This window comes from Carcharhinus amblyrhynchos, unplaced genomic scaffold, assembly GCF_965287045.1.
Source record: "Carcharhinus amblyrhynchos unplaced genomic scaffold, sCarAmb.v2.hapA scaffold_38, whole genome shotgun sequence".
NCBI lineage: Eukaryota > Metazoa > Chordata > Chondrichthyes > Carcharhiniformes > Carcharhinidae > Carcharhinus > Carcharhinus amblyrhynchos.
Genome location: NW_027649779.1, coordinates 1,674,614 through 1,688,455, shown reverse-complemented (window position 1 = coordinate 1,688,455; position 13,842 = coordinate 1,674,614). Strand labels below are relative to the sequence as shown.

General features: G+C 40.8%; 1 protein-coding gene and 1 non-coding gene across 2 annotated transcripts; one reads left to right on the top strand and one right to left on the bottom strand.

Moving 5' to 3' along the window:
* Positions 1-2,622: 2,622 nt before the first annotated feature.
* On the bottom strand, positions 2,623-2,695 carry trnat-cgu (transfer RNA threonine (anticodon CGU)). Its single transcript has one exon. It is a non-coding gene; the product is annotated as a tRNA-Thr (tRNA).
* A 3,285-nt stretch (positions 2,696-5,980) lies between these two features.
* Positions 5,981-8,144, top strand: LOC145362373 (putative G-protein coupled receptor 139). Its single transcript, XM_080218432.1, has 2 exons — positions 5,981-6,050; positions 7,255-8,144. The coding sequence occupies exons 1-2, from the start codon at positions 5,981-5,983 to the stop codon at positions 8,142-8,144; spliced, it is 960 nt and encodes a 319-aa protein (XP_080074558.1).
* Positions 8,145-13,842: the final 5,698 nt, after the last annotated feature.

The following is a 13,842-nucleotide window of genomic DNA, read 5'->3' as shown; positions in this document are numbered from 1 at the left end:
GACTGAAACCGCTGGTTGAAATCCTTGATTTCTGGATGTTTGCTTCTCCTCAAGTCTCAGTCCGTCTTTGTGTCTGTGTGTTACTCTGTGCATCAATGTGATTTTGTTCCCAGAAGGAGTGAGCACATTTTTACATCACAAACTGTGTTCACTTTTTCATTCACCTCACTGGCAAATGGTACAGAAAATAACAACATGTTTGAAAGTAGAGAGAAAGATTGACTGATTTTGGTTTCTATTTTGATTGGCTATTACTTATTGATTCGGTATCCGTATGACACAGAGGATGATTGGCATTTTCACTGATCAACACTTAAACAGGCAGTGGATTCACTCGGTGTGATGGTGGGTTCCAGTTCTACATCTGCAATCACAGCAACAACTTCTATCAGTTACTGTGAACACAGTGTTTCTAATAGTTTGGAAATGTACCAAAGCATAATCTAATAGCTCTTGCATTATTTGAAATGAATATTCATAGATCTATTTGTATATCAACTTACTGAATAACAGCGAGACCAGCAAACCTTGAACAATGTTTCTTTGTTGCAGAAGGACACACAGTGTGTCTATGTTGGAAATATAAGTAGAAGCAGGAATAGAGGAAAACTGTGTGGCTCACGGTGCGATCAAGCCTCGAGCCTTTCAAATAACAGCTAACTTTCCTGAATAATTTTACTACAGGAATATAGCAGCAGTTTAAATTCAGGACATCCGTTGCCTGGATTTAATTCAATTCCCTGTCTAGATGCTGTGCAAATTGTTATAACTCGAAGATGTTACTGTTTTGAATAACATTATATTAGATTCTGAAACTTAACTCTGTTTTTCTCTTCATGTTTGCTGCCAGACCTGCTCATAGAGACATAGAGGTTAACAGCATGGAAACAGACCCTTCGGCCCAACTTGTCCGTGCCATCCGTTTTTAAACCCCTAAAGTAATTCCAATTGCACGCATTTGGCCAATATTTTTCTATTCCCATCGTACTCATGTAACTATCTAAATGTTTTTTTTAAGATAAAATTGTACCCGCATCCACTACCACCCCTGGAATTTTCTCTATGACGTAAAAAAAATCCCACCTGGTCACTTTGGATTTCTCCCCTCTCACCTTAAATCTAAGCCCTCTAGCTTTAGACTCCCCTACCTTTGGGGAGGGATATTGACTATCTACCTTGCCTATGTCCCTCATTATTTTATAGACCTCTACACGGTCACTCCTCAGCCTCCTAATCTCCCGAGGAAAAAAAGTCCCCACTTATAAATCAATCTGTCAAGCACTAATAAATCCTAATAAATCTTTTCTGCGCTTTTTCTAGTTTAATAATATCCTTTCTACAATAGGAAAACCAGAATTTGCACACGGTTTTACGAATGTGCCCTTAAAATGTCTTGTACAACTTCAACAAGACGTCCCAACCTGCTGAGAACTTCTGGAGCAATCTGTTTTTCATTGAAAACATGAATTACTGTTTTTCTCATACACATGAACACAATAAATAGGAGCAAGAATGGATCACTCGGCCTATCGAGCCTGCTCTACCATTCAATGCCATCATATCCGACCTTGGGCTTCAACTCCATTTTCCCACTGGCTCCCTATATCCCTTAATTCCCAGACAGACCGTATTTTTTTGCCCCATCACAGTCTGAAACGTGTTCAATGAAGGAGCAGCGACAACCCTCTTTGGGGGAGAGTTTCAAAGATGCACAACACTTTGCATGAAGTAAATTCCTCTGATCTCATAGAACCACTGCCCTGCTGAAAGAGGCCATACGACCCGTCTGACTCTGCAACGACTATCCGACTGAGACCACATCAAGGTCCCATTCCCGCAGCCCCACGCACCCATCCTGCTAATCCCCCTAACCTACACACCTTTGGACACTAAGGGACAATTTGCCAAGTCCAATCGACCTAACCAGCACATCTTTGAGCTGTGGGAGGAAACCACAGTACCGGGAGGAAACCTACGTATAAACGGGGAGAATGTACAAGCTGCATACTGCCCTAAACGCTCTTTTTGCTGATGCTGTTTTAGATTCCTGTCCAGTGGAAAGAATCTCTCAGCGTCCACCCTCTCGACCCCATTCAGAATGGAGCAGGTTTTTATGAGATCACCCCTCATTTCTCTAAACGCAACAGAATTTCAACCGAATTTACTCAAGTCCTCATCACAGCGTAAACCCGAGCTTACTGAGCAAACTAGCGATCCTTCACCACACCGTCTGCAATGCAAGAATATCTTTCCTTAAATATGGAGACCAGCATTGCGAAGAATTTGCCACATGGGTTCTCAATAAACCCTCTCAACTGTAGTAATACCTATTTATTGCTGAACTCCATTTCTTTGATAAGAAAGGTCAAAATGCCATTTCCCTTTCTAACTGATTGCTAACAAACTAATTTCCTGCGCTCCTATGTACAAACAAAACCGCCAGCTTTTTCAAACATGCCTCTTTTTACTACTTTCATGATCATGGGAATAACTCGTCACTTTTTAAAGTCACATTGGAAATGTCGACTCTCATGTAAGCTGCCTTCATCAACTTCGAACCCCGTTGCACTTGCTGTGTGTATTTTTGGTATTATAAATTAAACCTTCCAGGAAGAGTTAAGCAGGCTCCAGCGAGAGTCGAACTCGCGACCCCTGGTTTACGAGAGCAGTGCTCTAACCACTGAGCTATGGAGCCAAGCTCCGCGCGTTGCTTGCATCAAACGTACCATAATCCACGAAACAAGGAACAGGCTGAATTTACAGATGGGTGATCTTGAGTGGATGTGTGAGCAATTGAGATGGACAACAGGGAGTTACAAAATGCGATGTGAAAGCGGTAGAATTTAAGGCGTTTCAAATACTTCCAATTATCAGTACCTGCCATGTGTCTGTTTAGAGAATATTCTTCAGAGCTTTATGCTGATTTCATACCTCTGACTTTTCCAAATATGACACAATTTTCTCCAGCTGAATAGTTTACTTTTTTTACTCACTTCATAGTCTCGCTGTGTTTTACATTTAATAAAGAATTCATGAATCCACGCTGTGTCTGCTTGATTGAACCATTCTTTTCCAAGTGTCCTGCTATTTTTTCATTAATGATCGATTCCAGCATATTCCCAACCACAGATGTTAAGCTAACTGGCCTGTAGTTACCTGCCTTTGGTTTACCTCCTGTTTTAAACAGTGGCGTTACATTAGCACTTTTCCAATCAGCCGGCACTTCCACAGAGTCCGGCAAATTTTGATAAAATACAACTAATGCATTTGTTATTACTTCTGCCATTTCTTTTAGTGCCCTGGGATGCATTCCATCCGGACCAGGGGACTTGTCTATCATTAGTCCCATTACTCTACCCAGCACTGCCGTTTTAGTAATATTGATCATTTCAACGTCCTCACCCCCATGTCTATCGATTATTGGTATGCTATTTGTATCCTCCACTGTGAAGACTGACAAAACAAACTTGTTTAAGGGCTCGGCCATTTCCTCGTTTCCCATTATTAATCCCCCTTCTCACTTTCTAAGAGTCCAACATTTACTTTAGACGCTCTTTTCCATTTTATATATTTGTAAATATTTTACTATCAGTTTTCGTATTTTGTGCGAGTTTACTTTCATAATCTATCTTTCCTTTCTTTTTTGCTTTCTTAGTAGTCCTTTGTTGTTTTTTAAAGGTTTCCCAATCTTCTAGTTCCTCAGTAATTTTGGCCACTCTGTATTCATTGGTTTTTAATTTGATACTCTCCTTTATTTCCGTAGTTATCCATGGCTGGTTATCCCTTTTCTTACATTCCTTCTTTTTTCACTGGAATATATTTTTGCTGAGTACTGAGTAAAATTTCCTTAAAAATCCTCCACTGTTCCTCAACTGTCCAATCAATTAGCCTGTGTTCCCTGTCTACATTAGCCAACTCCGCCCCCATCATATTGTATCCCCCTTGTTCAAGCAGAGGACACTGGTTTGGGTCATCGCTTTCTCACCCTCCATTTGTATTAGAAATACAACCATATTGTGATCATTCCTTCCAAGAGGATCCCTAACAAGGAGATCATTAATTTTACCTCATTTCACAAGACCAGATCCAAGAACGCTTGCTCCCTCCTAAGTTTTGTAACATACTGTTCGAGGAAACTATCCTGACAGCATTCTAAGAACTCATCCTCAAGTCCACGGCATCCAACTTGAGTTGACCAATCAATATGGAGGTTAAAATCCCCTATGATTATTGTTGTTACATCTTTACATGCATCTGTTATTTGTTTGTTCATAGCCCGCCCCACCTCGAAGTTATTATTTGGGGGCCTATAGACTACGCCCATCAGTGACATTTTTCCCTTTACTATTCCTTATCTCCATCGACATTGATTCCACATTTTGGAACAACCAGAACTGTACGCAATACTCCAAGTGCGGCCACACCAGAGTTTTGTAGAGTTGCAAAATGACCTCACGGCTCCGAAATTCAATCCCAAGATAAGCTACCACACCGTACGCCTTCTTAACAACCTTATCAACCTGGGTGCCCACTTTCAGGGATCTATGCACATGTACACCAAGATCCCTCTGCTCGTCGACACTACCAAGAGTCCTTCCATTTGCCCTATATTGTGTACTCCTGTTACTCTTACCAAAGTGAATCACCTCACACTTTTCCGCATTAAACTCCATGTGCCACCTCTCAGCCCAGCTCTGCAGCTTATCTATGTTCCCCTGCAAACTGTAACATCCATCCTCACTGTCTACAACTCCTCCGGCTTTGGTGTCGTCAGCAAATTTACGAATCCATCCTTCTACACCCTGTCATTCACTCACTCATCTGTGCCAATTTATACAAGATGTGGGAAGGCGAGAGTCTACATTGCGAGGAGTCACACCGTGGAAACGACAGTACTCTGCTCTATGATACTACGCCTTTCTCCCAAGACACACACACACACACACACACACACACACACACACACACACACACACACACACACACACACACACACACACACACACTTGCTCAAAAATTGCCTGTCTCCAGTCGAATGGTTATTGATGTGTGACACCAACTGTTCCTTTATTTCAAAGAAGAGTTAAAGAGTAACTTTCATCAAGCTTACTCCTCCAAATATGATTTACACATCGTCTCGATAATAAAACTTTAGATGACCGAGGTTTATGTGAGAAAATAAACAAATAAAATGCAGGATTGCAATTATTTCGCCCCAAAATAATAAAGTCCAAGATGAATTTCGTAGATAAAAAGTGTTTCGCTTGCTGTTTGTAGATCGGAAAACGGGTTCATTGTATCACTTCTTAAAAATATAGCATATTAACCTCAGTTATCATTGGTCATTTCTGTGAAATCCATCCTGTACTCGCTGAATGTGAGAGCAGGAGGATAGGATGTGCAAAATGGTCATAGTGACTTCAGGTGTTTCCGATGTACATCTAATAAAAATAATTAGGGAGTAGGAAAGCAGTTTGATGATCATTCATGATCAAAATGAAGGGCGGAGTAGACTCAGAAATACTGAATGCACTACTCATGCTTCTAATTTCAGTTTCCAAAACTCTCAGAAGGAAATACGTGCCTAACTAATCTGATATCTGTGAGCAAGATGTAATTGGGCACCTGGCAGAAATGAGAAGAGATGGTCTTTGAATTTGAGATTAGAGCCCAGATCAGTATCTCCCCTCACCTGCTGTTCTTGATGTAGACACGAAGGCAATGTTTGTGGGAGGTGAAGGTAACCATGGAATGAGCAAGCAGCAGTTTGGTTAGGTATACAATGGGATCATCCCCCTTGCCAATGGTGCAATGTGGAGGTACCAAACAGTGAGTGAATCTGTTTGTTCACCGGCCTGTAAATAAGGTGCCATTTCTAACTTAATTATTCCTCTGGAGACGCTCACTCAGAATAAATGTGGGACACAATGAAACCACTGCAGAGCTCAGGTTTCAGCTTCATTTCACTTTCTGGGAGAGGATGCATGGACCAGCGAAAGGTCTCTTCTTCGCCATTTCTTATCCCATTCTCGCTGCCATTGGTGTTCCTGGTAGGTGAAATATCCCAAATTATTCTCATGACTGGAAATGTATGGCGTTGCATAAACATTAACATTTTTATTGTTGAACATTGGGTTTTATTCGAATGTAGTGAAACCCAATCCAGTGTTTTCAATGTTATAAAGCCTATAAAGTGACCTGTATTTCATCCGCTGGTATGCACAGTCTCAGAAAATGAGATATTGCGATCTAATCATTCAATTAGGTGCATTGACATAGAACATGCATTCAGTGGTTACATGAACCTATACTGTGACCTCCAGCAGTTAGTAATCGTTGATTTGTAGTGAGGTGGCACTGGGCTGCCCACATTGTTACTGAGGTTTTAAGAATTAATTATGGAAACTGTTGAAAAAGATGAGGGGGTTATGCATATGCATTTTGTCTTGTGTTAGTAATTCTGGTAAATTTCGGGTAATTATATTTATAATCACTAGCTGTATGCATGTAGATATGGCAAGGCGAATATGTCTTGCCCATCTCCAGCTTTCATTTGAAAAGGCGATGAGGCGCGTGTTTCTTCAGGCACCCTGATAAGTAGAATGGGGATACTTCACAAGACTTTAACATATCAACTTTATACTGACCGACAAGATAACAAAATTGTTCAACGAATTTATTTTCTAAGGATCGTCCTGAAGCACAGAGAGAAAATTTAGACTTTGAAAGAAGGAGTTTGAGAGGTTTGGGTCTCGGCAGGCAAAGGCACACTGAAAAGATCAAATCAGGGGCATTGAAGACAACACTCGGAAATATGGTGTGATATCAGATAGTTGTAGCACGTTATCAAAATCTGGAAAGGCGAGATTGTGGAGGGATTTAAAATTTGAAGGACGAGATTATAAAAACAGAGACGCTGCCTGAATGGGGCCTGATAGGGCTGATGGATGGATGGGATTAGTACGAAGAAGAACAGCGATAACAAATTTTGGGAGAATCTGAAATTTGATAGTTATCTGAGGGGATGAACTCAGTGACCAGAGCGCAGAGTCAAAATTTGGACTGATTCCCCCTAATTTAAAATAACTTTAATCCAGTTTTGAATGTCGCGTCATTGCCAAGACTTTACAATCACTGGAGTCTGGAGTTGACAAAGTGAAGGATGGGGTGGTTTTCAGTACCTGATTGGAGAGCGCAGCAGCTGGTGTTTACATCCCTCTCAGTAATACCTCTCTCTGCCTCTTTCTATTTCAGCCAACTTGGTGACGATCGTAATCTTATCCCGAGGACGGTGCGGACTGTCAGGGTGCATCACCTACTACCTGATCGCGATAGCATTGACTGATTTCCTTGTCATCATCAGTGCCGTCATCCTCAACCGGATTGGCCGCATCTACTTTCAGAACAGCGTCCTGTCTACCACTCCCGCATGTACACTCACCAATCTGCTGGTCTATTTTACCCGGGATGCATCTGTCTGGTTGACAGTGGCTTTTACCATCGACCGTTTTGTGGCCATCTGCTGCCAGAGCCTGAAGACCAGGTACTGCACCGAGAAAACAGCATTGCTGGTTATAGGAATAGTCTGTGTACTGAGCTGTGTCAGGAATGTCCCTTTCTATTTCACTTACCAGCCCTTGTACATCCTGGACGGGCTGCCCTGGTTCTGTGTTTTTAAGCCCAGTTATTACACGCTGCCCGCCTGGCAGGCATTTGGTTGGCTGGACAACATCTTAACCCCATTTCTCCCGTTCCTCCTCATCCTGCTTCTTAACGCTCTAACCGTAAAACACATCTTAGCGGCCAGCAGAGCTCGCAGGAGACTCCGGGGCAGGGAAGGTCACGGGGACCCAGAGATGGCCAACCGCAAGAGGTCCATCATCCTGCTGTTCGCCATCGCCCTCAGCTTCCTCCTCCTCTGGGTCACCTATGTCATATACTTCCTCTATGTGTGGATTACAGGTGTGGGCTACCGCACCAGCCTGGATTTCAAAGACCCACGGTACATCTTTCAGGAAACAGCAAACATGCTCCAGCTAGTCAGTTCCTGCAACAACGTCTTCATCTACGCAGTCGCTCAGACCAAGTTCCGAGAGGACCTGAAGAAGGTTCTGCTGTGCCCCTTCACCAAGCTCACTGGCTAAAACACACATCAGCACGTGCTTGGGTTTCATCAATTTAGACCAATGTGTACTCCGTCTGCCTGAAATCAGACACTATTGGGCTTTAGATACAAGACTTAGGAGATGTAAGGCCCATAATAGAGTGCTCACAGCCCCCGTTATTGTTCTGAATGAATGCTGAGTTATTGCTAACTTCCTGGAAGAGATAATGTAGTGATGGAGATTTTCAGCATTGAAAGAGGCCCTTCGGCCATATAACTCCTATCTCATCACATCCCATTTTGCCTCAGGTAGTTCTCTTCTTTGCATGCTATGACTTTTCAAGTGTTCATCTAAATGCTTCTTAAATGTGACTGTTCTTTCCCCTGCCATACTTTCGGCTGTGAGTTCCCGATTCCCACCACCTTCGAGGTTAACGAGTTTTTTTTTGCAAGTCCCCTTTCAATATCATGTTCCTATCCTTAGATCTATGCGCCTGGTTATTGACAAATTTACTAAGCGGAATGGTTATTCTCTTCTGGATAATCTATATCCCTCATAGTTTGGTACAATCAGTGGGTTTCCTCTCATCCTTCGCCACATTAAGGAAAATAACCCCAGCCTATCCAGCCTCTTTTCATCGCTGCAAACTTCACCCCAGGCTGCATCCCGTTCAATTCCCTTACTATCCTTAACATCGGAATGTGCAATGAACCGAACCCTCGAATGTGTAGTGAATCGAAACTATTCTCCTTGTTAAAGTAGTTTGGCACCAGTATCATCCTAATGAATCTGCACATGGTTCACTAACCGTGGCATCATGGGAGTTTTAACAGCACCAGCATAACTTCTCTGCTCTTTTCATCAATGCTTCTGCTAATAAAGGCAAGTACACCATGTGAACTCTTAACTACATCATCTGACCTGCGCTTTGCATCCTATCACTGCCTTTCATTATCTGTGTGTGTTCTCAGCCTGTTGCCCCTGTGACATTTCCAGTTCAGAAGCAAAACTACAAATTCTCACTCCACTGATGCTGACAGAATTGTTTTTGACCAGGAAGCAATTCAGGATTGCTTATCAAAAATATTATTTGTTAATATATCGAAACCAGCCTGCGAACCTGCAAGGACTGAACATGAATCACTAACGCACCAAGATGGTAGGGCGTTTAGGAAAATTACAAAACATCCAGATCTAGAGGTAGAAGGTCAGAGCTCATTGGAAGTGGAGTCATCGGTGGACATGATGGTGAAGAAGGCATTCGACATGCTTAGTTTCATTGGTGAGAACATTGAATACAGGAGTTGTACTAGACATTGGAATACTGTGTACAGTCCTGGTCACTCTATTATAGAAAGGGTATCATTAAACAAGAAAGAGTGCAGAAAAGATTTACGAAGACACTCCCGGGACTTGATGGTTTGAGTTATAAGGAGTGGTTGGATATACTGTTTTTTTTCTGGCGTGCAGGAGGCTGAGTGGTTATCTTATCGAGGTTCATATAATAATATGGGGCATAGATCAGTGAGATAGTGAATATCTTTTCCCAACTGCATTGGTGTCTAAATCTAGGGGGCATAGGTTTAACGTGTGTAGGGAAAGATATAAAAGAGTCCAGAGGCACTTTATTTTTTCACACAAAGGGCCGTGAATGTCTGGGACAAGCTGCCAGAGCTAGTGGTACAGGCGGGTATAATTTTGTCTTAAAAAAAACGCTAGCTATCGAGGAATATGGGCCAAACGCGGGCAATAGGTACCATTTTAGGAGATTAAAAAGGGAGGCATACATATGTCGGGCCGAATCGCCTGTTTCAATGCTGTAAAACTCTGTGACTGAATGACTGTTTCATCTTCCTGATTCTCCCAGATACTGATTACAGATGAGTCAGCCTCCGATTTAAATGGATGAAGGAGATATCATTATGCTGGGTTGTAAAATGCGATTGGCTGAGCAACATATCAGGAATTATGATTGTTGTACGTTTACTGAACGTAATTGATCTTTTAAACTAACATGAGGCAGGAATGATCGATAAGAGCATCTATAATTGATCTGTTATTGATTGTACGCGTTAGATTCATCGGAAAGTCCTGTGCTCTGTACCAGAGCCACTTAACCCTTTCTGTCATCTCCGAGAAGCTGCTTGTTGTGTTTTTGTTTTAAATAAATATTACGTCTTTATAGAGAGATATCGGCCTCGTGATTTTATATTCTCTGTAGTTAAAGACAGTATTGGTCACCTCAAATTATCCCATAACACTAGCCATAATTTGGAAATGTGTAATTTATTATGTTCTTACGTGAAATACGCCTCAATCTCTTGGTTTCACCTGATGGTTTGCACCTCTGTTCTGTCTGTGTTCTCTTTCTAGCTTGTGGTATGCCTGACTTGTAAGTATTGCATTAGACGATATGTAGAGAAACTCACTCTGTTAACCCACGCTGTTGCGACTCTGATAGTGTTTTTAAGGGGCAGGGAAAGGAAACTATTTCCTCCCAAACACGAACCCCCATTGGTCGCGGATGAAGCAGAACCTTTGCTGTTTAGAATTACCTGAAACTCGGTCAGTGACAGATCAGTTTATGAGTGAAATCATCGATGTCTCCGCATTCTTCACTCATTCTGTCTCTGGACTTTATCTGAAAAAGTCATGATGTGGGTATGCCGGCGTTGGACTGGCGTAAACACAATAGAAAGTCTGACAACACCAGGTTTTAGTCCAACCTATTTATTTGATAATATACTTATCTGAAAAAGGCAGAGATGAAGGTGTATTTACACAGATTGGCCACGCGGTGGCGCAGTGACTCTTTCACTGAGCGGCCTTGAGTTCAGCCACACCCCACACATGACTGGGGGAACATTCCTGTCTAGGAAAAGGGGGAAACCCTATAATAGGGAAAATGGGGCGGAGGTGATGGGTTCGGAGAACAGAATGAAGCCAAGCCAGAGATGGTTAAAGTTTAATTCAATATTTATTTCAAAAATTCAGAGAATATTTTACAGCAAAATTATTTTTTAAGACATGGAAGTGAACACAGCGATCGAGCTTCACATTGAGAACAGAACACATGCACAGATAATCCGTCAATATTTGTACATCTGTTCCATACACCAGAAAGGGAAAACAGGACATTAATAGAATGAGGAATTAACAAATGTGAATAAGGAATTAGAAATGTTTCTTATTTATACATGAAAGTTAAACTACGGGAAAACTATTAATCACAATTAAATTTATAAGAAAAATGTGTCGTATATTTCACACTGAAAATTGAAATTGCTTCAGTTTCAGATTCAGAATGATAAACTGTAAGAATTTTACTGATAGAGTCACCAAGAGGAGATATTGTACATGAGCCACACAGAGATCCTGATAATCAGCTGAGGGAAATCTGCAGGGTCCAAAATTCAACCCATCATTTGATCTGTAAAATAAAGATACAATAATGAAGCAGATGTTTATGATGTGGGACATTAATGTTAGAGTTTTTAATCAATGAAACATTGAGAGATTTTTCAAATCCATTCTGCCAGTTTGAAATGTGAGTGAATTGAATCATCTCACCTTCACCAGAGTGACGGCAGTGCTGTAGAAAATGCTCAGGAAGAACAGGACGATGAATGTGGAAGCGGTTGTCCAGATGTTGCTGTTATCATCCTCATTGTCTTCAATCCAGATGCGGTCGGTGAGGTCTAGGGGCGGAGACCAGAAATTGAAATTAGATTACTTTATTTATCCAGGGATTTTTTTTTTCTTTTCCCTGTTCTCCTTCATAAACTGTTAATGTATTCTCTGTATAATTTTCAATGTCTATCTACTCTTACATTCAGGACACTCAGTAACCGATCTCCGTAACTACCTTCACACTTGATCGTTATGCACATTCCTTGGACAGTCCATGCCAGAAAGCACTGAAGATGTTTTCTTGAGTATCAGTTCATTTTTGATCAATTTGGCACTATCCCTCATTGAAGAATATTATGGCTGATATGGAGGAACGTTCACTGATCAATGATTGTTTCCAAAGATGGTGACTGGCATGTAAACTGTGAATGTTGCTGTTTAAGAGCCGGGATGTAATTTCTGATCTCTTATTTATGGTTGAAATTGTAAGTAGATCACTAGCTTAATTTAGTTTTTCCACGTGTTTTTGGTGCAGTGTACATTGAGCGAATTGTCGGTAGATATGTCCATTAAAATTTATGTTTAAATTTTACTTTCATCATTTACCTTATTTAAGATTTTGCATTTGTGTGCGTGTGCATGATCATCTCGTGCTCTGTATTAATCTTTGGCTCTGAGTTAATATATGTACAAGAGCGTTAATGTACGCATTCATTTGTCTGTATTTGTTGATTTGTGTAGTTGTGTGTCTGCATCTGAGTGTATATTTTATTTTTCTGGTATTGTGTGTGTATGACTCTATTATTGTGTTAAGTCCATGTATAATTATTAATGCCACTCTTAATCGGTGCACATGTGCCTCTATCTATTACTATGTCTTAATTTCTGCCATTCTAGTAAGATTTGTTTCCCTTTCTGATTGCGTCTGTTTCCCCATTTATCTGTGTGTACCCGTTAACATGCATGTATGTATATACGTGTTGATAGTTCTTCATAACGATATTTTGATTCGTGTTTGTGTTTCGATATGTTGTAATGTGTGCTATGGTATTCTGTCCTGTATGAGCATGTTAATGTTTGTGTCCACATGTTTGCGTGCAAATGTTTTGCTGTCCATTCATCTATATGCAGCCTGCTTATTTGTTGATATGCATTTCCATATATATCTGTTAATGTGTATAACATTGTCTGTGTCTTTATGTATATTCCTGTCAGGGTGAATGCTTGCTAATATATATACATATTTGAGTATATGTATGTGTTTGTGCATTTATGCGGGTCTACATGCACGTGTATCTATCTGTCGATGTATGTATGTGTTTGTGTCTGGGTCTGTGTACCGATTCACAGAAGTGTATGAACTTGTGTGTTTTATGTGTATTTGTGTGAGTGCTTTTCTATATATTTGATTGTGCGCATATGTTGTTATTTTAGTGCCTGTTTGTACAAGTTTGAGTCTACATATTCGTGTGTGTGTGTGTGTGTGTGTGTGTGTGTGTGTGTGTGTGTGTGTGTGTGTGTGTGTGTGTGTACGGCTACACCTGTATTTCTAATTGTGACAGTTTTGTGTAGTATTGTCAGTATGTATATTTTTTAACTGTTGCTTCAAGTTTCACCGGCAATTGTTAACTGAACGTGATCCAAACAATCCGAAGAATGGAGCACATTTTCAGGCTTTGCTGTTTAAATGTCTTTTATGTGAGTGGCACGGTGATATCAGGAGAGTGAATGAAATAATTCATTGATGCATCTCAGAATCATCAGGGACAGAACAGTGAAAACTGGGGAGGATTCTATTACTTGTTTAAATTTGTATTATGGGAAATCAATGCCAGCACATGATTAACAGGAACAAGAGTGTTGAAACATTTTTGAAGTATGTTGCATAAATATATATGCATATATTAGTTTATGTGTATTATATACTTCAATGATACTTTGATAATGAGAATGATACTTCAAAATCTAGAGCCAAAAGAAGGAAGCTAATTTATACTGATGACAACTGACTCCTGATTAGAGAGCCGTTCCCTTCCAAACACGCGACTTAGGGAGAGGGAGGGCAGTGAGCTCATAGTTTCCCTCTCTCTACCCTGTGATGCAATGC

Coding starts and splice junctions, on each gene's coding strand:
- LOC145362373 (XM_080218432.1), top strand. CDS start 5,981: ATGCATGGACCAGCGAAAGGTCTCTTCTTCGCCATTTCTTATCCCATT. Junction 6,051..7,254: donor CGCTGCCATTGGTGTTCCTG/GTAGGTGAAATA, acceptor TTTCTATTTCAG/CCAACTTGGTGACGATCGTA.